The following is a 21583-nucleotide window of genomic DNA, read 5'->3' as shown; positions in this document are numbered from 1 at the left end:
GCGGCGGCGGCCGGGCCCGGGTTCGACGATGAGGAGGCGGCGGAGGGCGGCGGCCCCGGCCCGGAGGAGGTGGAGTGCCCGCTCTGCCTGGTGCGGCTGCCGCCCGAGCGGGCCCCTCGTCTCCTCAGCTGCCCGCACCGCTCGTGCCGGGACTGCCTCCGCCACTACCTGCGCCTGGAGATCAGCGAGAGCCGGGTGCCCATCAGCTGCCCCGAGTGCAGCGAGCGACTCAACCCGCACGACATCCGCCTGCTGCTCGCCGACCCGCCGCTCATGCACAAGTACGAGGAGTTCATGCTGCGCCGCTACCTGGCCTCGGACCCCGACTGCCGCTGGTGCCCGGCCCCGGACTGCGGGTGAGCGCGGGGGCGTGGCCGCCCGGGCAGGGGCTGCGGCGGAGGGGGACCCGGGCCCGGGGACCGGACCCCACCCCGCGTGTGGCCGGCCCGGAGAGGCGGTCGGCGGCGCCCAGGGTGCGCGTGTGTGGCCCAGCACCGAGGGAGCGGAGAGGGATGAACAGCGGGAGGAAGGAGAAGGCGGCAAGTGCGGCGGGTTGGTAACCGGCCCCCATCGGCAAGCCCAGACCGGTGGGGGAAGGCACCCACCACCCGCCCTACCCGAGGGCTTGAGGTGGGGGCTGAGCGGTCCTCGAGGGCAAGGGAGCTGTCCATCAAGTCAGGAGGCCTGGAGAGGCTTTTAGGTCGGGTGAACGCCCCTCTGTCCAGAGGTGTAGGGGGCATGTCTTAATGAGGGCTGGGAGGGAATGACTGGCAAAGGATGGAATGAGAATATCATTCTGAGGGGCTCGCAGCAGTCGGAGGGGTGTGTCCCTTTGGCCATGGGCAGACTTAGCAGCATTGCAGGAGAAGGTGTGTTCTGACCACCGCGGCTGAAAGTTGGAATGGAGGTGATGGAAATGGCACTAAGGAGGAAAACACAGCTCACTGGCAGCTCTGGGGCACCCGGGGCATCGTGTGCCTTCTGTGCTAAGCTGTTGGGAGGCCCGCTGTGGTTTTACACTGCTGCCTTGGGCAGAGTGAGGGGTGGACGGGCCCTTTCTTTGTCCAGAGAAGCAACAGGGCACTGAGAAGAAGGATGCCCAGAGGTTGATACGGTAGGAGAAAATGTGTTACCCGGCCCCTCTGATCGTGAGTTCTTGATGACAGTCTTTTTCATGCACCGTATATCCTGAATTTTTAAGGTCAGTGAGAAAATATGCAGTCTTTACAGGGACAGAATTCCAGCAGATTTTGCTATCTAAAGTATTCAGTGGAGACCACCCTCCCCCCCCTTGAAAAAAAATCTGTGTGTTACTGTCAGTACAAACCATGAAGGGTTGCATGCAGCAAAGAAGAGCTTATCTAAGTGGTTGGGAGTCAGTCAGTGCCATTTACCAATTCTGTGACCTTGGGCAGATCATTTTATTCTTGTGTATTATGCTTTGGGGGCAAAAAGATGCTAGGGACTCCTTGCAGTGTGAGAATGTAATGCCAGTAAAAAGCTGCATGGTCCTTTGCTTCAAAGGAGTTAAGAAGGGCTTTTAATTGTAGCCTGTATATCAAGGCTGTTTTAAGATTTCCCCGATGCTATTTGTCTCCTTCAAAAGAAGCTGTCTTAAGAGTGTCTAGAAGAGTTAACTTCTTTCTATTTTGCCAGACTTGTTTAGAGATGGGTGTGTTATTTAACCTCACTGAGATGGAGTTTCTAAATTACTTTGAAGGGTTGTAGTCAGAGGTATGGTGTTTGTCTATGGTAGATCACTTTCGCTTTCAATTAATAAGTGTCGGAGGGAACCTTGTAGGCTCTTATTTCTGGTGGTCTGGTGATCTTAATGGCATTTAGAGGTTAATATACATATGATATGCAGGCATCATACATACTGTTGATCTATTTTCTGAACTAAAAGAACATTAGGAGAACATTGTATGGTTAATTTTGGAATAGTATATTAAACTACTTTTTTGAAATGTCTTTCCCTGAATTTTAACTGAGAAATGTGGCATCACTGATTATCTTTCTGGAAAAACTCCCTTTTTGTTTTTCTATGAAATCAGTCACTGTCTTTGCTCACATCAATAAAAATGGACAGGAATTAACTTACCATCTTGATGGTAAACTGTAAGCCACTACTGAAAGCTATTAAGGAATTAAGACCATTTCTTATTTCAGCCAAGTATTGGATTAGTATCATCCAGAGTTTTTTTAATTAGTTAAGAGAATTATAAAAATTATATAACTACGTTTTTAAGTGTGTTATGTGTGGGTTTAAAGAAGGTAGAGTTTGGAGAAAGCAAGCAAGCTGGCAGCTGAGTATACATGTGCCAGGCATACATAATTGAATTTGATTCTTACAACATTGTAAGATAGATTTGATCTAGTTTTACAGATGAGAAAAATGAAATTTAAATAAATTGAGTGACTTGTTGAGGGTCATATAACTAGTGGGTGGTGGAACCAAGCTTGAAACACTTAACTCCAACCAAGGCCAATATTCTTTCCTCTTAGCTTTTTCTTTTCTTTTCTTTTTTTTTTTTTAATTTTTTTAACGTTTATTTATTTTTTTTGGGACAGAGAGAGACAGAGCATGAACGGGGGAGGGGCATAGAGAGAGGGAGACACAGAATCAGAAACAGGGTCCAGGCTCTGAGCCATCAGCCCAGAGCCCGACGTGGGGCTCGAACTCACGGACCGCGAGATCATGACCTGGCTGAAGTCGGACGCTTAACCGACTGCGCCACCCAGGCGCCCCAAGCTTTTTCTTTTTATTTTTTATTTTTATTTTATTTATTTATTTATTTATTTTTTTTTTTCAACGTTTATTTATTTTTTGGGACAGAGAGAGACAGAGCATGAATGGGGGAGGGGCAGAGAGAGAGGGAGACACAGAATCAGAAACAGGCTCCAAGCTCTGAGCCATTAGCCCAGAGCCTGACGCGGGGCTCGAACTCATGGACCGTGAGATCATGACCTGGCTGAAGTCGGACGCTTAACCGACTGCGCCACCCAGGCGCCCCCCAAGCTTTTTCTTTTTAAAAGCATGAGATTGTTGGCATTATTGGGGATGCTACTGTTTGGATCATTTTGTCAAATGTTGTAGCTTAAGGACAACATTGAAAGAGCCAAGGATGCTAGAATCTAGTTTCTTTTCTGATTCTTTTTGTGAAGAGCCACTTATCTGCTTTTTCTTATCTGAAATAGGCCTAGTCCTTTCCTGACTTGAGAGGCTTATTAATTAATGTTTACAAAGTGTTTTGAGGTGTGCAGTTGGAGGTGTTAGATAAATAGAGAGTAACTTTAAAATTCTGTCACTTCCCAAACAAGTGTCTGAGTTCCCGGGGGATGTGGCCAATGATTTTGCCACCTCTTTTTATTTTAATTTATTTAAAAAAAATTTTTTTTTAACGTTTATTTATTTTTGAGACAGAGAGAGCATCAGCGGGAAAGGGGCAGAGGAGGGAGACAGGATCCAAAGCAGGCTCTGTGCAGTGAGCACAGAGCCCAATGCAGGGCTTGAACTCACAAACCGTGAGATCATGACCTGAGCCGAAATCCAGAGTCAGGCAGCCACTTGACTGACTGAGCCACCCAGGTGCCCCACCACCTCTTTTTAATGCCAGGAGAAAAATAGCTTATTTTGTTTTATTTCAATCAAATGGTTCTATTCTTCTATGTCTGTTAAAATTCTGGATGAGCAGTTAGAGAAGCATAATCCCCAGTTCTCTTCTTAAACCTGACCACCTTTATTCATAAATCAACTTCTTGCAGCCAGATTTATCAAGTCCTCCCTTTGCTCTGTGTGTGTATATGTGTGTGTATTTGAAGGAGGCATGTAATTGATCTTACAGAGTTCTGATCGTTAGGTTCACTGTGATTATGATAATGAGAACACTGTATATTAAAAGATTATTTGTTTACGGGGCACCTGGCTGACTTCAGTCTGAAGAGCCTGTGACTCTTGGGGTCATGAGTTCGAGCCCCTTGTGGGTTGTGGAGATTACTTAAATAAATAAACCTTAAAAATTATTTGTTTACAAGGTATTTGTAGAGCAAAGAGTCATGAATTTTCCTTTTCCCATACTTGAATATGATTTTATTTTAATCATAAATAAGAGGACCAGTTTCAGTGGGGAAACATTTACATTATTATTTAATATTATTAAGTACAGCATTACCAAGTACATTTAAAACATACTTTCTAATAGGTAAAAGTAACTGAAAATACAAATAACTGATCTTTTTATAGTTCTTTATGGTAAATTTATTTTATAGAGGAGAAACCAGCCCAGAGAAGTTTAAGGGTGGGCTTCTATGTCTCAGTGCTAATAAGTGGTGCAGTTGATTACAACTGCTTAGAGTCTCTGCTTAAGCATGAGGTCTTTTCAGAAACCCCCACCTCCTGTAAATATATAATGTTTTCCTGTCAAGTACTGTGTTGCCAGTCTTCAAACCCTTTCAGAATCTCCGGAAGACTGAGGGGCGAGCAGAGGAGGCAAAGAAAATTCCTGGTGTACAACAGCAGACCTTCTGTACGAATGAATAGGAGATAAGGCTGTCTTGACCTAAATTCTTTGTGCAGGTCCACCACTCCAGCCTCTCATTGCTGGTTCTCTCTCAGTCCCCCCTCCTACGTGACCCCAACAGGTAGTATCAGCTGTTGGTCTTCCTGGAGAACTGGACTGGACCATCCTGTAAATAGGAACCTTCTGTTCATCTCTAGCACACTTATGAGCAAGACAAAATTCTCAGTCAATGAGGGAGGATTTTCTTTTCCTCTCTGCAACCTTCCTGGACATCTTTTATCTCTCTCTTTTGGTCTGTGTGTGTGTGTGTGTGTGTGTGTGTGTGTGTGTGTGTGTGTGTGTCTTTCTTTCTGGTATGACATGTAAAAAATTGAGATAAAGTTGATCTGGACGTTTTCTCTTAATTGATGTCTGTACCTTCTATTTCACAACTCTTAAGTCTCTTAAGCCTCTTAAACCCCCCGTCCCTCGCTTGTCCATCTGCATCATCCTCCAGCTCCATATATCTTTCCCATATTTGCCAAAGTACTCATTCTAAAGTGGAACATCTTATATCACTCCCCTGCTTAGAACTGTTCATACCTGGGGCGCCTGGGTGGCTCAGTCGGTTAAGTATCTGACTCTCGGTTTCGACTCAGGTCATGATCTCAAGGTTTCATGGGTTTGAGCTCTAAATTGGGCTCTGTGCTGGCAGCACAGAGCCTGCTTGGGATTCTCCATCTCCCTTTCTCTCTGCCCCTCTCCCAGTCACACTATCTCTGTCTCTCTCAAAATAAATAAACTTAAAAAAAAAAAAAACAAACCTGTTCATACCTGACATATAAGATGACTTCTTATGTCTTTAAGAAGTGATTATTTATATGATCTACCCTTATAATGCAAGCGCCATTATAGTCCTCTACCATCTTTTCATGTTATTTTCCGTTTTTCACCTACAACAGTATTTTCCAATGTATGTTATACGTATTACTGGAAAGGAAAACGTTTTGTGACCAAATAAGCTTGGGAAATACCGGCTTGAGCAAAAAAAAAAAAAAAAAAAAAAAAAAAAAAAAATTCTGAGCTTTCTGGACCCTTTAAACATGCTAATATACACTGTAAATTTTGCTAATGCTAATAAACAGTGTAATTTTCAATCTGGTGTAATTTCCCCAAACTTAGACCAACAGGAAACATGTTTTTGTTTTTTCGATGGCATCTTTAACTGAAACTTTCCCTATTTGCAGTTTTCCAACTCCTTTAACAGCTACTCTGTCTTCTGTTAGTGTCCTTATTTAACAATGAATCTTGTACTCTGAATAGATTAAGAGCTCCTCTAGACTAGGATATCTGTATTCCAACTTTTTCCACAACACTGTGAATAAAATTTTTCAGTTAGATCTCAGAAGAATGGGATATTGAATTTAGATAGTTGAAGATAGATAAAGATAATGAATAGCACAGTTTTTGGAAGAGAAGCAGATAATGAGGGGGAGGGTAAGAAGAGGACAGATGATCATTAAGTAGACACTTTTGAGAATTATAAAGTGTTGAACCTTAGGTAAATATTGGGTATTACAAAAAGGACTTAGACATGGTCCTCTTGATAGGGAGTTTGGCCTGTTAGAAGAGATGATAGGTAAGTAGGTAGGTAGGGAGAGAGAGAGAAAGAAAGAGAAAAAAAAGGAAAAGGAAGAAAGGAAGAAGAAAGAAAGAAAATGCAGTGTAACACATCCTAAAGAAAATACAAATCCTCTTAGAGGATAGATGAAAGATTTTGTATGAGGGTGTCAAGAAAGGGGTGCCTAGGTGGCTGACTCAGTTAAGCATCTGACTTTGGCTCAGGTCATGATCTTACAGTTCATGGGTTTGAGCCCCACATCAGGCTCTGTGTTGATGGCGTGAAACCTGCTTCAGATCCTCTGTCTTCCTCTCTCTCTGCCCCTCCCCTGCTTGTGCTCTCTCTCTCTCAAAAATATATAAACATTAAACAATCTTTATTAAAAAAAAGACTTCGCAGAGCAGGTAATATTTGATCTGGGCCTTGAAGAGTATGAGTAGTAATTCCTACAAGGCAAATAAAGATGCAAGTAGAGAAAAAAGCATCTTAAATCAGAGGGTTATGAGCAAATACATAGAGGTATAAAAATGCAATGCTAAGTCTGGAGGCTAGTTTGGTCAGCCTCTGGATGCACAATATGGAGAGCATGATCTGGAAAGTAACTAGAGATCAGTCTGAAAATATAGACTGGATTCAAGTTGATAGCCCTATCTAAGCCATGCAAAGTTTAGGTTTGAAAGACTTTTTTTCTTTTTCGTTGAAGGATTTTAAGTAAAAGAGTAACATCATGATAGATAACTTTCTGGAACTGGAATTTGGATTGGAGTGGAGAATAAGGAGACTAGATAGTAGACTCTTAGAGTTGTCTGGCCAAGAGGTGACATGAGTTTGAACCAAGGGGGTGGGAATAGAGGGGGGAGAGACAACTTGGTGCATATCTGCTACCCTTACACATGCTCAGGGTCCATTTGTAAATGAAGTTACATGGCCTGGAGCTACAAAGTGCAGACATAATATAGGAACACATTTCTTTAACTACTAGGGTATGTGGAACGTAATCAAATAATAATGGGATTTTTTTTCTCCAGGGCTGAAGTTAGGTAATACTGTGGTCTAGCCTGTCACACATATTTCTGAAGACTTAGGAAGTGAATAAAATTGGTAAATTTGTATGAAATTAAGGGGAGGGAGAAGGACACGTCTGTTTTCTTAGCAGCATGTAATTTCCAACACCTATTTAGCTGCTGCTTCTCCCTCCCCACCCCCCATTTAGCTTCTAATTAGCAAGCCTGAGTGCTTGGTTAATCTAAGAGCAGGGTGGGAGAGAGGCTCCAGTGTGGGATATGGAAGAGAAAGAACAAGGTCATCAAGGTGGATTTGGTCTCAAGGATGAAGTTTTTTTCAACTACCTGTGGAAGAAGATTACCCTATTCAGAATTTAGGAGTTTACTCCTAAAATGGGCTTAGACAAAGTTTTAGGACTAAGTTATAGTACCTGGCATATAATAAACCAGTAGATACATGGATAAAGTTTAAAGATTGCTTTAGGACAGAGTAATGGTCCATGAGAAGAGTTAGAATGGCCTGGGGAAAGTAAAGAACTTAATCAGGAGAGGGTCTCTATCATTCGTTGAACACAAGCATTTTAAGCATGAACCAGTATACTATACCCTGAAGATTAAAAAAAAAAGGATGATACTTTTCCTTGAGTCTAGTCTGGTTGGGGAAGCATATGTATAAACAAATAATTAGAACATAATGTGATAAGTAATATGAAATAATCATACATAGACATAAAGTAGGCAACCAGCCGCCTAGAGAGATTAAGTGGATTTTATAGGGAGATGAAATTTGAGCCGGTTCTTAAATGGATCAAGTATTTGCCAGGGCAAGAAGAAGAAAGGAAAGATCATTTCTAGGCAGAAGGAGTAGATTATGCAAAGGCTATGAAATAGGATAAAATGTGCTGTATTTTTATATCATACCTTTCAGGGCAAGATCTCAAATGCAGTTTCAGAGTATGTGTAGTTCCACTTAAATGTGGCAAGCACCTATACCTCCATTTTTGGGGTAGAGGTTAAGGCTTGGAGATTTAAATTAGCTCAGTGTCATGCAGTATGAGTCAGGGACAAGGAGCCCAGACCAGGCGCCCAAAAACAGGAATGCCAAGTCTCGTGCCCTGAGTAATTCTGTGTCATGGTAATAGATTGCTGTGTGTTCGTGAGTATCTGGGGTTATTTTACTTCCTTAGAACCAAATTCTACACCCAAAATTGACATTATCAATCTTGTCAAATGTTCTTTAAAGAAAAAATAAAAGATTCTGTTAATAAATATTTACTCCCACCATGTGAGGTAGGAATGGATCAGGAAATGATCAAGGCTTCCTGACTGTGTAATTTGTATCATCAGAAGTTGACTACTTTTCAGAGGCCATCCAGTACCTTTCCTACAACCCAGAATAGTGAGGAAGTCACTTTCTTCAGGAGAAACATTGTTTATCTGTAGTAGTTATTTTGCAGCGAGGTGGGGCAAATTTGCTCAGAACTCCTACAGGATATGAATCATTTGCATTCATACATTGACCCCTTTGCTGTTTCTGAGAAGAGATTTAATACAGACTATATTATGTAACATAGATGATATGTCATCGATACCTTCAATGTCATTCTCAGATCAACTTCCAGAATCTATAATAAACCTGAGAACTTGAGTTGCTGTTATGAACATCTAATGTACATTCAAATAAACAGTAGAAGAAACCCAAGAAAACTTTTATTAGCCTTCCATAAAAGTTGTTTAAGGTCTTTGGCAATTGGAAGAGAAAGTGGAATAGGGGACAGCAAAGCCCAATGGCAACACCTAAGCCTACAGTCATTGACCTGTTTAAAAATTGTTTGAACTTTCACAACTGCTATTTTCCCTTCTTTGTTTCTTTAAATTACTTAATTTGTTATTTTATTTTAAACAAGCATTCACTTGTTAGGGTAATCTGAACATTTAGTTGACATATTTAGAACTAGTCAAAAGTGCTAATAGTTATTAATATTTTGGATTGTGAGAGAGAATTCTTGGAAAATAAACATGAATTATAAGAAACAGTTGATGTTGGTGCAGATAGATTCTGAATTGCCCATCTTTACTAAGAATGTGTATTAGAAGAGAGAAGGAAGGAGAGGGAGATAATAACCTTATTCCGTATTAATTAGTAAGGTAGAAGAATGATATTCTTGGACTCTGGAGCCTGTCAAGGAAGTAGATATTTCAAGGTATAGATTTGAGTTAAAAAAAAAAAAAAAAAAAAAGTTTGAAAGATAAAATGAGCTTTCAATAGGAGAAGCTGGTCATAATCCATCTGTGGCTCTTGTCTCAGGCTGTGTGTGGTCAGACCAACTTCACTGTGGAACTTAAAAATAAAAAAGTATACTTTAGTTTTTGCTATAGCTTGTTTTACAAATGTTCTGTCCTTTAATGTAAACAAATTTTAATCTCTCTAAATATAGTAAACCATCAAAAGGATATAGTTTTGTACCCTGTAATTTAGGAAACTTGCTGTGGGAAACTGCTTTTAAAGCAGCTTGAACTGTGACTGAATATGTGCTAGAATTCAGGCTACCTGTGGTATTTTCCCCTATTTTTTCACAAATAAGTGATTTGTGTTTTTTTAGAATCTCAAGAAGAAATTTACTTTCTCACACAGAATATGTTTTACAGTTTGTTCGGCATCCTTGTGTGTATATGTTATGTGTGATATGTGTACTCTTTTCTCTCTATATCATGTGTAGTGACAAGGAGTGTCAGTGTTACCCCACTGACACTGATGAATAATGTCTGTCTTGTTCCGATCTTTCTTACCTTACTGATCTCTCTTCCTGTGTCCTTACCCAGTTATGCTGTTATTGCCTATGGCTGTGCCAGCTGCCCAAAGCTGACCTGTGAGAGGGAAGGCTGCCAAACGGAGTTCTGCTACCACTGCAAGCAAATATGGCATCCAAATCAGACATGCGATATGGCCCGTCAGCAGAGGGCACAGACTTTGCGAGTACGGACCAAGCACACTTCAGGTCTCAGTTATGGGCAAGAATCTGGACCAGGTATAAGTTGGCATTTTCTCATTTTTCTCTTTATTTGATATTTCATAACATGAGCCTAAAGCTAGGAGAGATTATCTTAATGTATAACCAAGTGTTTCCTGGGATCAGAGAGCAGAACATATTTGGTAATACCTTCAACATTGTATTTGATATGTAGCTTCTCTCTCTGATAACTATAGGTTTCCCAACCTATAAATTGGTAAAATCGGAATGCAACAAAATTGAATTCTCTAGTTTCTACCTTCTAAAAATTTTTTTTTACATTTATTTATTTTTGAGAGACAGAGAGACAGAACACAAGCGGGAGAGGGGCAGAGAGAGAAGGAGGGGCAGAGAGAGAATCCGAAACAGGCTCCAGGCTCTGAGCTGTCAGCACAGAGCCCGACGCAGGGCTCGAAACCACAAACCACAAGATCATGACCTGAGCTGAAGTCGGACGCTCAACCGACTGAGCCACCCAGGAGCCCCTCTAGTTTCTACCTTCTTAGTAATATGTCTCATATTGGAAAGTAATTAGGTCCTTCTGCTAAGGACTTTTTCAAAACCTTCATTGTAAGCAGAAAGACATTTAATTAGTATTAAACCTCTATTATTTTCCTACCAGCTTTAAATGCACCACTGCTTTTGGAAGTAGGGTACAGAGTTAAGGAAAGGAAATAATATTAGTATGGATTAATGATTAACCTTAAAAGGAGGAACCTTGGCAAGTCAGAGTAAACCTACTTAAAAATTTCACTGGGTTTATTGCCTTTTATAAATGTATTTTATTTCACTGATGTCATTTGGGAGAGGCTGGTAGGAAAGATTTTACCATTTACTTTTTCCTGGCACAGCATAATCTCCTAAATTGTCATTTTAATAGGATAGTTCCTAGCTTGCTGTGAAAATTACTAGGTGTGTGCTACATAGCATACCCACTTATATTTAGGTTTTGAATTTGAAAGTATCATGGGAAGGGTCTGTGGGTTGTGTTAACAGCAAATCACAATGATACTTACTGAGACTGAGAAACGAGTTTCTTGAGCTAAAGTTTTTTTGCAGACTGTTCCTCCTGCAGGACTCTGCTTTGAATTCTGCCAGCCTATTGGCTGATGAAATTCCATTTTTCTTGGAACGATCTTTCTCTCTTGGGAAGTATTCTCGCTCAGAGTGTGGCTTAAGTGCTGTGTAAGATGCCAGTTTGGGGGATAGGCAGCTCAATATGAGACAGGATCCATTTTATGAAAATTCCTGAGGTCTAGACATAGCCAGCCTTCCAGTGAAGTGGGTTGCACAATTTGGAATTCTTAGTTGAGAGTTTTTGACTGCCTCCTCATTTTTTACATATATTCCTAGGAATAATAAATCAAACTAGGTTTAACTAGGGATATTTTTCTACCCGATTTTCCTTCCCCTCTTAGCAGATGACATCAAGCCATGCCCACGATGCAGTGCTTACATTATCAAGATGAATGATGGGAGCTGTAATCATATGACCTGTGCAGTGTGTGGCTGTGAATTCTGTTGGCTTTGTATGAAAGAGATCTCAGACTTGCATTACCTCAGGTGAGAAGGCAAATGTGTCCATTGCTTTATAATCTTGTTCTTTTACTGATTGAGGGGAAAAAGGAGGTCAAAGAGACATAGTTGTCTGTCCTCACATTACAGAGTAAGGAAGCTATAAAAAGTTCTTCTGAAGCACTCCTGTGACCATGTTTTTTTCGAGTTCAGCAACTTCCAGGGGCTGTTTTCATTACCTTCCAGATAGAGTTCAGTTTCCCTGGCATGGCTTTAAGTCTTTCCACAATTTGGTCATCATCTAATTTTCTCGCTTTTTCCTTGTTGCTTTTATACATGCTATATATTACAGGTAACCTGGGCTTGCTGTTCCCTGTGTCTGCTCTGTGCTGTCTTATTGTTCATGTTCTTTCATAATTGTTTATGTTCTTGCCTCTGCTCAGAATGCTTTCTGATCACATCGCCCTCCCAGCAACCTCTTTTTATCTCAACCTGTTCAGTTTTTATTCACCTTTCAGAGGTCACTTAGATGCCATTTTGTCTGTGATGCCTTCCCCAGCTTTTTCTGCCTCATTCTTCTGTATTGGCATTCGTTAAATGTTTGTTAATAAACATCACTACTTTTGCTTCATATACAAGTGTAATTTTGCTAAACTGCATCAGTTTATTAAGGTCGGACTTACCTTTTTACAGTTTCTTGCATGTAATGACTTCCTAAAGGATTCTAAAGGATTCAGTGTTGAATATTAAAATATTGTCCTGAAGGAGTTAATATTTACCAACTTAACATTCATTGTGTGCATGAAGCATTTTCATTTCCAATATGGCAGGCATTGAGTACTGACACTATACCGATTATCAGTGACACGAGTGTGTAAGACATGATCCCTACTTTCAAAATTGCTTATCCTGTCTAGTTAAGAAGACGGGACAAAGGGAGTGAGCAAAAATGGTTGAACACATAAGGATTGGGTATAAAAGTAGCCAAACTCGGAATATGAAACTGACACAAAGGGTGTGACAAAGTCTTTTTATGTCCTTTCCCAGGAACATAGTTTACACTATCTATTGGATATGGGTAGGACAGATGCCAAGAAAACTATGCAAATCAGTGTTTATTAGCTGCCGGGCACAGTGCTTTTGGATGCGATATCGAGTGTGTAGGTTGTTCAGGATCCCAAGTAGTATATCAGTCAAGGAAGCGGAATCAGTGTTGATAGGTTAAGGAGGACAGAGTTCAACAGAAAAGAAAGGAAAGAGGTTTCAAGGCTGGAAGCGTACCTTCACAAAAAGTAAAGGGCCCAGAGCTCTAGTAATCTGACCTTGTCTTTTGCTCCCCCTCATATGATATATTCATTTCCTGTAACCTCTTGTAACTATTAATCATTCCTGTTGAAAAAGAAGGCTCTTGCTCTTAGTAAGCCCTCTGGTGACAATAGCTGCATTTGTAATACTACCATTAACTTCAGCATGTTTCCTCTGCAGCCCCTCTGGCTGCACATTCTGGGGCAAGAAGCCGTGGAGCCGTAAGAAGAAAATTCTTTGGCAGCTGGGCACACTGATTGGTGCTCCAGTGGGGATATCCCTCATTGCTGGCATTGCCATTCCTGCCATGGTCATCGGCATTCCTGTTTATGTTGGCAGGAAGGTAAGACATGCTGAGTTCTATGTATGTTCCATCCCCGGGTTTTCTGGTAAAGGTTTGAAGGAAATAGGGAGGAGCTTATATTTCAGAGCTTCCTGAAAACCAGCTGGTTCTTGGATAAAAATAACCTTAATTTCTTAAATGGATTTTCATAAACCCTGAGAGATCTGGAAGTTCTTATTAGCATCCTGGGCCTGGTTTGTCTCGGTGACTTAAAGGTGAAATACTTTTCCTCACTCCTCTGAGTTATTTTGTCTCTTCTTGGATTAACTTTTTCTGTATTACTTTATGTCACCCTGGTCTGAGTTAGGTTCAAATTGGAGTAAGATGGCCTCTTGGTGGGTGGGGGATATATTTTAATACAGATAGAATATTCACTTGTCTTTTTTCACCCTAGCAAAAAGATTGATATCCTAACCTGCTGACCTGAATTTTATTTCTTCTTCTTAGATTCACAGCAGATATGAGGGAAGGAAAACCTCCAAACACAAGAGGAATTTGGCTATCACAGGAGGAGTGACTTTGTCAGTCATTGCATCCCCGGTCATTGCTGCAGTTAGTGTGGGTAAGCTAGCCGAGACCACAACTCTTCTCCTTCCCTTCCTCTCTTTTCTTTAGCAACCCCCCCCCGCCCCGCCAATACCTCTCGCTTTCCAACTATAGCAGTTTAGCCAGCTGGCCAGATGCTTCACCTCGGAGGCTCCTTCATTCTATGCCAAACCCACCTTGGGAGTTAACTCTTTTAGGCACTGTCATTGTGATTATCAGCTGCACTAAATTGTCACACTTGGGGATCTTTCATTCTTAAATTAGTGCTTAGAACTCCATCTGGCACATAGAAAAGTTTGAATTAAAGGATATCACTTTAAGGCCTAGTTTTTCACCTTTCCTCTCCACTTGCCAGGGAACCCACAAAATAAAATTACTTTTATTTTGATTTGCTTAATGCCTCATAGTATTTTAAGAGGCATGAGGGTTTGTTCTAGAATAAGACTGTTATAAGTAACATTTATTACGGCTCTCCATGTGCCAGGAGCAGTTCTGAGTGTTTTGCATGTATTAATTCATTTGATCCTCACAGCAGCACAATTGTAATAGGAAGGTGCAGTAATTTGCCCAAGGTCACTTAGCTGGGACATGAATCAAGGCAGTCTGACTTCAGAGCCTGTGCTCTTACCTAAGCCATTCTGCCTCACACAGCAGTAAGATTTTGGAATTAACACTCTGCAGGGGTGGGGATTCTAAGCCCCCACTTATTTAATGTTTGGTTATTGATTGTTTCTTGGATTAGCATGTCAGCAGTGAGTAGAAGAGGGAAAATGAATGCAACGTGTACTCACTGTGCTGGGCACTGTACATACTTTTCTTGTGGTCATTGACGACCCTGGGAAGAGATGTCCGAGGTTATACAGCTAGTAAATTGGAGCCAGGATTCTAATCCAGGCCCGATTCTAATCCAGGCCTCATTCCAAGTCCGGTCATCGTCTCTTAGTCCCACCTACCTCTTTAGGATAAGCCATCTTCTGTCTTTCTGTGGCCCTTTATAAAGTGGTTTGTCTGTGCTCAGGCTGGAAAGGAAAATTTAGGGCGGTTGAAACCTGATGGCCTGCTGACTTGTTTCCTTCTCCTCCCCCAGGTATTGGTGTCCCCATTATGCTGGCTTATGTCTATGGGGTTGTGCCCATTTCTCTCTGTCGTGGAGGCGGCTGTGGAGTTAGCACAGCCAATGGAAAGGGGGTGAAAATCGAGTTTGATGAAGATGATGGTCCAATCACAGGTAAAGGGAGAATTTTAATTTCCCTTTAAATTTATGGGACGGAAGATAAAAATCAGTAGAATTCTGTACATTTTACAGAGAGTTTGTCATTGGATTACTTTGGGTAATGAGCTTTGTAGGGGGTAAAGTATTTTTAGCTTTTCATTTCTTTGTTCCAGAGTTATTAGGTTAATTCCTCTGGTACTTGGCTCTGTGTGGCAGGTACAAACTAGTAGGATTCCAAGTAACTCCAAGTATGCTGGTAATAGTAGTGATTATAATAAAGTCTTATACCTGAACAGTACTTTATAATTTTCAGAGGACTTTACACAGTTATTATCTCATCTGGTTTTTATAGCAGCTCTCTGAATAGGGAAGGCAAGGGCTATTATCATCCGCATTTAATGGGAACTTCTTTAAGCTTTTGTCTCAACATCTGTTAAATGGGTTTAAGAGCTTCTGCAGAGCTGGGACTAGAGCAAGTCTTTCGACTTCTTCCCCGCCTCCCCACCCCCCCCAACTTCTACTTTGATGTTTTTGCTTTACCATATTAACTAAGCTAGGGCACAGAGAGTCCCACAAGTTTTTTAAGCTTCCTACTAGTATCAGACGTGACCTGAACATATTTTGAAATCTTCATGTTTGATTAGATGGCATCTGTGGTATAATAGTGGACTTAGAATCCGAAGTGTAGTTTTGTGTGACCAGCCATGAACGGGACAAGTCATTTACTTCTAAGATTTCACTTCCTCAGCTGAAATAGGGCCTGTTATTGCCGAGTTATTGGGAAGATTAAATATTAACATATGTTCAAGCATTTGACATGTAGTGGCTGCATGTAGTAGCTGTTCATTAAGTGGACATACGAGTATTCTTCTCCATGAATGCTCTCCACTCTGAAGAGTCGTTACAGGAAAATAACAGACTGTCTTGATGCTGTGTTGTCTTCAATTGAGATATTTCGTTCCTTCCCCAGTGGCAGATGCCTGGAGAGCCCTTAAGAACCCCAGCATTGGGGAGAGCAGCATTGAAGGTCTGACTAGTGTATTGAGCACCAGCGGAAGCCCTACAGATGGACTTAGTGTTATGCAGGGTCCATACAGCGAAACAGCCAGCTTTGCAGCCCTCTCAGGGGGCACGCTGAGTGGTGGCATTCTTTCCAGTGGCAAGGGAAAATATAGCAGGTAAGCAAATAGATAATTTCTGACAGAACCAGTTGGAATCATAAGAAGTAAAATACCTGTTTTGAGTCATTTCTCTGTGCTGGGCACATCTCCTGTATCATCTCATTTGATGTAATCACCAGTGGAGCCGGGGGGTTTTGTGTTTTTAACTTCACAATGAGGAAATGGGCTCAGAAATGTTAAGTGAATTGCAGAAAGTTTGGTGTTCTTCCCACTGCACCATAGCGACTCCACGTAAAGAGTAATCCTGACTTCAGATCTTCCCTCTACTACATTAAGCTGCCTGCTTCTGGAAGGGAAAGCACACGTTTTTGTGGCAATCCCTAAAGTGCACTCCCCATTAGGCTTGTCACTGACTTTCAGTTGAACAGCATTCATGCTGTATGTTGTTGGCTTATTGGTGTTGTGATCCTTATTACCTTCTTACTCCTATGTGATAGATAAGGAAAATCAATTCTATGAACGTGTGTTGAGACGATGTAAAACTTTATGACTAAAAACGTTTTGACCTGCTCAGTTATTTTACCAGTGAGATAAACCAGAACATATTCAGAGAAGCATAACAGATGTCACATGAGAAGCAGTGAGTTGAGTGCACTGGAGAAGGGAGACCTGTGGATAGGGCAAGACAAGGCGAGGAGGTAGGAGAAATTATTGCCTTCAGATAGCTGAAGGACCTTGAGTTGGAAGAAAGGATTCTGACTCATGCCAAGAGGTAGATTAAGGCAACTTAGCAGAAGTTAGAGGGAAACTAATTTTGTTTCATTATAGAGATTATAGGGAAAATCTATATAAAAATCCAAAGAAGGATTGGATTGGATAACCTTGAAAATACTGAGCTGCCTATCCCTGGAACTATTTAAAGTAAGACCAGATGGCCATTTGGCTATTAGGCCTTTTGGCTAAGGAGTCAAGCAACAGATGACAGATGGATTAGATCCCACACCTGAGTACCTGTTAGTCACCTGGGAGCCTCTTAAAAATAGACTTCAGGGCCCTTTCCCAAAATGAATAAATGGAATCTCCTGGGGTGGAACCTGGGGATCTACGTTTGGAAAAGGCTCCCCAGGTGATTCTAGCACAGTCACTGTACAAGCTGGCATCTGGGAAGCACCTAATGGATGGTGTTTGTGAGAAGTCTCTTCCAATTCTCCGAATCTGTGGAAGAGCCAAAACTAGAACCCAAGTCTGTGATCTGACGCCTCATTCTCTTGGGCCGTGGCACATGCTTGAGGGCATCTGAGGCCGGAGCTACAGAGCAAGGCATAGGCAGCAGGATGGTGGTTGCTCAAATGTGCAGCTGAAGGCTGCTGCTGACCTGTCTGTATCTCATGACTCTGGCCGTCTCTTGTTAGGGGATCCCGCCCCCACATGCCAGAGAATTCACTGCTGGGCTTTCTTAAAACCATCACCCTTGTAAAGAAGCAGACAGACATAATTGGAGACTGACTTGCTGAAACTGCTGCTTAACCAGTCTAGCTGTTCCAGTTCTGTGAAAGCCTTTTATAGGAAGTACATGAGTCAGGTGGGTTTGACTGAAACCTATTAAGAGGAAATACTTAAGGTGAACTGCAAACTGGTGTTACAGCCAAGAAGGGAAATAGTTATGGGTTCTCAGCTTTGAGACACAATCGGGGAAGCTTGCTGCTCTTGTGGGAGATCGGATCCTCTGTGTCCTTCAGTCTCATCGCCTGGAGGTAATTTGATAGCTAAGTGTTTGAGTTCCCATGTGCAAGACGTAATATAAATGAGATGTGGTCTCTCCTTTTTTCGGAGCTCACAGATGATTGGAGGAGAGATGCACGAATTGATTTAATAAGTACGTAGGTGCTATGGGAGCACTTAACAGGAAATGACTGGTTTGCTGGGAGAATGAGGGGAGATGATACCTCTGTTGTTGTTAAGGACTGAATAGGAGTTTGTCACATAAAGAAAGGAAACTTCCAGAGTGAGGGAATGGTATGTGCAAAGTCATGGAGTATACAGTGTATATAGGTGTGTAAGGAAAGAAAGAATTCAGAGTGATTATGATTTAGGACTGTGGTGAGAGACGAAACTGGAGAGAGAGATTGGAGGCAGATCAGGAAGACTTTAAATGCCTGTTGGCAGTAGAGAACCAAGAGAGGACTGTTAGAGTGATCGGGTCTTTGTCCACATTGGCACTGATCTGGAAGGTGTTGGACTTGGACTTAGGGCTGCTGGAGAGAGAACCCAACTGCAGTTTTCCAAGGAGGAGATGTTGAGCACCTAAAGTTAAGTAGTAGCAATGGGGATAGAAAGGAGGGGACGATTTCAATAGGTATTCAAGAGAGAAAATATGTGGGCATCTATCTGAGCTATTTGACAATTGGAGAAGATCAGATCAACTCAGTTTGCAAGAGAATAATAGAAGAGATGTGTGCCAGGAAGCAGACTGTCTCAGAATACCCAGGTCTCATATTAACGTGAACGTCCCCTCTTTACACAGGTTAGAAGTTCAAGCCGATGTCCAAAAGGAAATTTTCCCTAAAGACACAGCCAGTCTTGGTGCAATTAGTGACAACGCAAGCACTCGTGCTATGGCCGGTTCCATAATCAGTTCCTACAACCCACAGGACAGGTATGTGAACAGTCAGAGATGCCCAGGAGAGGTTGGAGTTTAGTTGGGTATAGGCCTTCAGAAGCTCAACGCCTCCTGTTAGGGCTGCGTGTGCTATCGGATGGGATATATCGTGTGTGCCCTTTGAGTTCACCCGGCAGGTTCTTGGTATAGGAGTGTCTGAGATCTCTTGATTGATTCTTCTTGTTAGCACTTGATATTTAGAGATTTCTTTCTTTCTCCCTTTTCTTCCTCCCCCCCCTCCCCTTTCTTGGGTCTTTTTTGGCTATTGTATAATTATTCACATGAAACTTAAGGAGCTCGGTTGCTGTTCACTGATGTCTGTGGGTCTGTGGTTTCTGCTCTCATGTTGCTCATTGCTTGATGTGACTCCCGTTGCCTATTTCTCTTTATTTTTGAGGAACTAGTGTAACTGACATGGTGTGATTGCAGCACCCCCTGCTGGAGGGGTTCTGGTTCCTTCCAATTGTGACACAATAGCAAAACACTATGAATCTCCTTTCACTTTCATGTTTTGAGTAAGATAGTGTGAGGGTCCGACCCTTAGCTGAATTTTGAAAGCTCTTTTGTAGCTGTATAAAGAAATTGGCAGAGGTGCATATGTGTTTTTAATCATCGAAAGAGATCTAGTTCTTCACCATCTCACTTGAGAGTTAGGTTAAATTTTTACGTTTGCCAAAAGTGAGCTCTCGTCTCCTGACTACCTGTGTTTCGGACTTTCTAATTCTCAACCCACAAACTGCTTGTACCAACAGGTATAGCATGACCCGTACGTGACTCAGCAAAGTGGATTTTGTCTCCACAGAGAATGCAACAATATGGAGATCCAAGTGGACATTGAAGCCAAACCAAGCCACTACCAGCTGGTGAGTGGAAGCAGCACAGAGGACTCACTCCACGTTCACGCCCAGATGGCAGAGAATGAAGAAGAAGGTGGTGGCGGTGGCGGCGGTGGCGGCAACGAAGAGGACCCCCCCTGCAAACACCAAAGCTGTGAACAGAAAGACTGCCTGGCCGGCAAACCTTGGGACATCAGCCTGGCCCAGCCTGAGAGCATCCGCAGTGACCTGGAGAGCTCGGACACGCAGTCGGACGATGTGCCGGACATCACCTCAGATGAGTGTGGCTCCCCTCGCTCCCAGACGGCAGCCTGCCCCTCCACTCCCAGAGCCCAAGGTGCACCGAGCCCAAGTGCCCATATGAACCTCTCTGCCCCGGCCGAGGGGAAGACTGTCTTGAAGCCAGAAGGTGCAGAAGGCCGAGTATGAAGTGGAATGAATGCTCCTGTTCTGAGAAGCACACTTGTAACTGCATCTTTTGGAATTTTTTTTTTTGTGGGGGGGGGGGGGCGGGCGGGAATTTATGTATTTTATTTCAAATATTCTCTGGTCACAGGTTTTCCCCAGGGAAATTCTGAGAAATTTGCTATTTCTTACCAGGTAAAACATGGAAATTTTTGCCCTTCGTCCCACCCCCCAACCCCTTCCCTCCTTGTTTTAGTTTTAATTTATTGGTTAAACTGAAAGTGGCAATCCGTGAGGTGTGTCAAAGAGTGTACAGATGTATGTGTGTATATTGTACGTATGCTAACATATTACTGAAAGAAACACATTTTAATAAAGATTTCTGTCGTAATTCAACTCCTCTCATTTTCCTTGGCTTGGGACAGTCCTACAGAGCCAAGTGTTTGATTGAATAGACCAGTCTCAGGATGGGAGTTTTCCTAATCCCAGGGAAGAAGCATTGTGTTCTAGTTAGACTGCAGTGGAGCCCCTGTACACCAACGACTCCGAGCCTGACAGGAAGCAAAGCTTGGCTTGTTTGGGACTCCAGGGTCAGACTGCAGAATTAGCTGAGTCAGCTGTATGGAGAAGCTGTAGATTAAAATGAACCTCATTTGTCCTCTGGAGGCAGCCTGCAGTTTTCCTGTTCAAGCTTTACTTCTTTTCCGCACTGTAGCCGCCAGTAGGAATGTGCTTCAGAGGAGAGAAGGGGTGGCTGTGCCAGTGACTCTTCAGAGAGTCCCAGTGAATGATGTGGGGTTACAGGCTGGGGACCGAGTATTCTTACTGGAGGAGGAAAGGTACTGGTTTTGCATAATCACCGAGCAATAACCCCGAATGTTTGTACATTCCCGGGTACACATTTCCCGTTCCAAAAGGCTTTCTTAGTTTTGCCAATGTAGTTTGAGTAAGAGGGACTAAGGAATGTGACTAAAACTCGTAATGAAAGGAGATAGGAGACATGCCATCAAAATCTCAACATTTGATTTTATCTGCTCTTATAAATTTGTCAGAATTGAGCTATGTTAGTACTACTTGGGGTTTTGGCCTTAGAAATGAGAGCTCATACATAGTGTAGCAGCAAAACTAAAAGATTCATGAAACCTGATGTAAGATTCTAAACCGGGCAGTAACTTACTTTGTGACCTGTGAGTCAGTTTTTCTCTCATGCTCTTAATTTCCCCAACTCTTCCACAATGTTTAAGGAACTTCTTTAGCACCTTAGCCCTGGGCCCAGAGGAAGAATTGAAAACACCCTTTCCCTAAGGACCAGATGGCTTTCTGTTTCCTTCCACAGATGCACCTGCTCCTTGTCTTCCTGGCCTGTGCTTTACCACAGTGAGGATGATGAGTCTGGACAACAGACAACTTGGAAGACTCTTATCTCTTGGGCACTGCAGCCACACTGAGCACATTTCCCTACATCTGAGATGGGAAATGCTCTTAGCGGACTTTGAGTCTCTGGA

General features: G+C 42.4%; 1 protein-coding gene across 1 annotated transcript; it reads left to right on the top strand.

The window, feature by feature from the left end:
* Positions 1-20474, top strand: RNF19B (ring finger protein 19B; the record flags this gene model as incomplete). Its single annotated transcript, XM_040455763.1, has 9 exons — positions 1-356; positions 9948-10153; positions 11557-11698; positions 13136-13298; positions 13746-13860; positions 14932-15072; positions 16028-16235; positions 18703-18834; positions 19640-20474. Coding segments are annotated over 9 exons (1926 nt in total), but the record flags the coding sequence as incomplete, so codon positions are not given.
* Between the last annotated feature and the right edge of the window lie 1109 nt (positions 20475-21583).

The sequence above is a fragment of the Herpailurus yagouaroundi genome, unplaced genomic scaffold (genome assembly GCF_014898765.1).
Source record: "Herpailurus yagouaroundi ecotype Mexico unplaced genomic scaffold, PumYag 77, whole genome shotgun sequence".
In the NCBI taxonomy this organism is placed as follows: domain Eukaryota; kingdom Metazoa; phylum Chordata; class Mammalia; order Carnivora; family Felidae; genus Herpailurus; species Herpailurus yagouaroundi.
The sequence above is the reverse complement of the archived record's forward strand: the minus strand, read 5'-3'. Positions and strand labels throughout refer to the sequence as shown.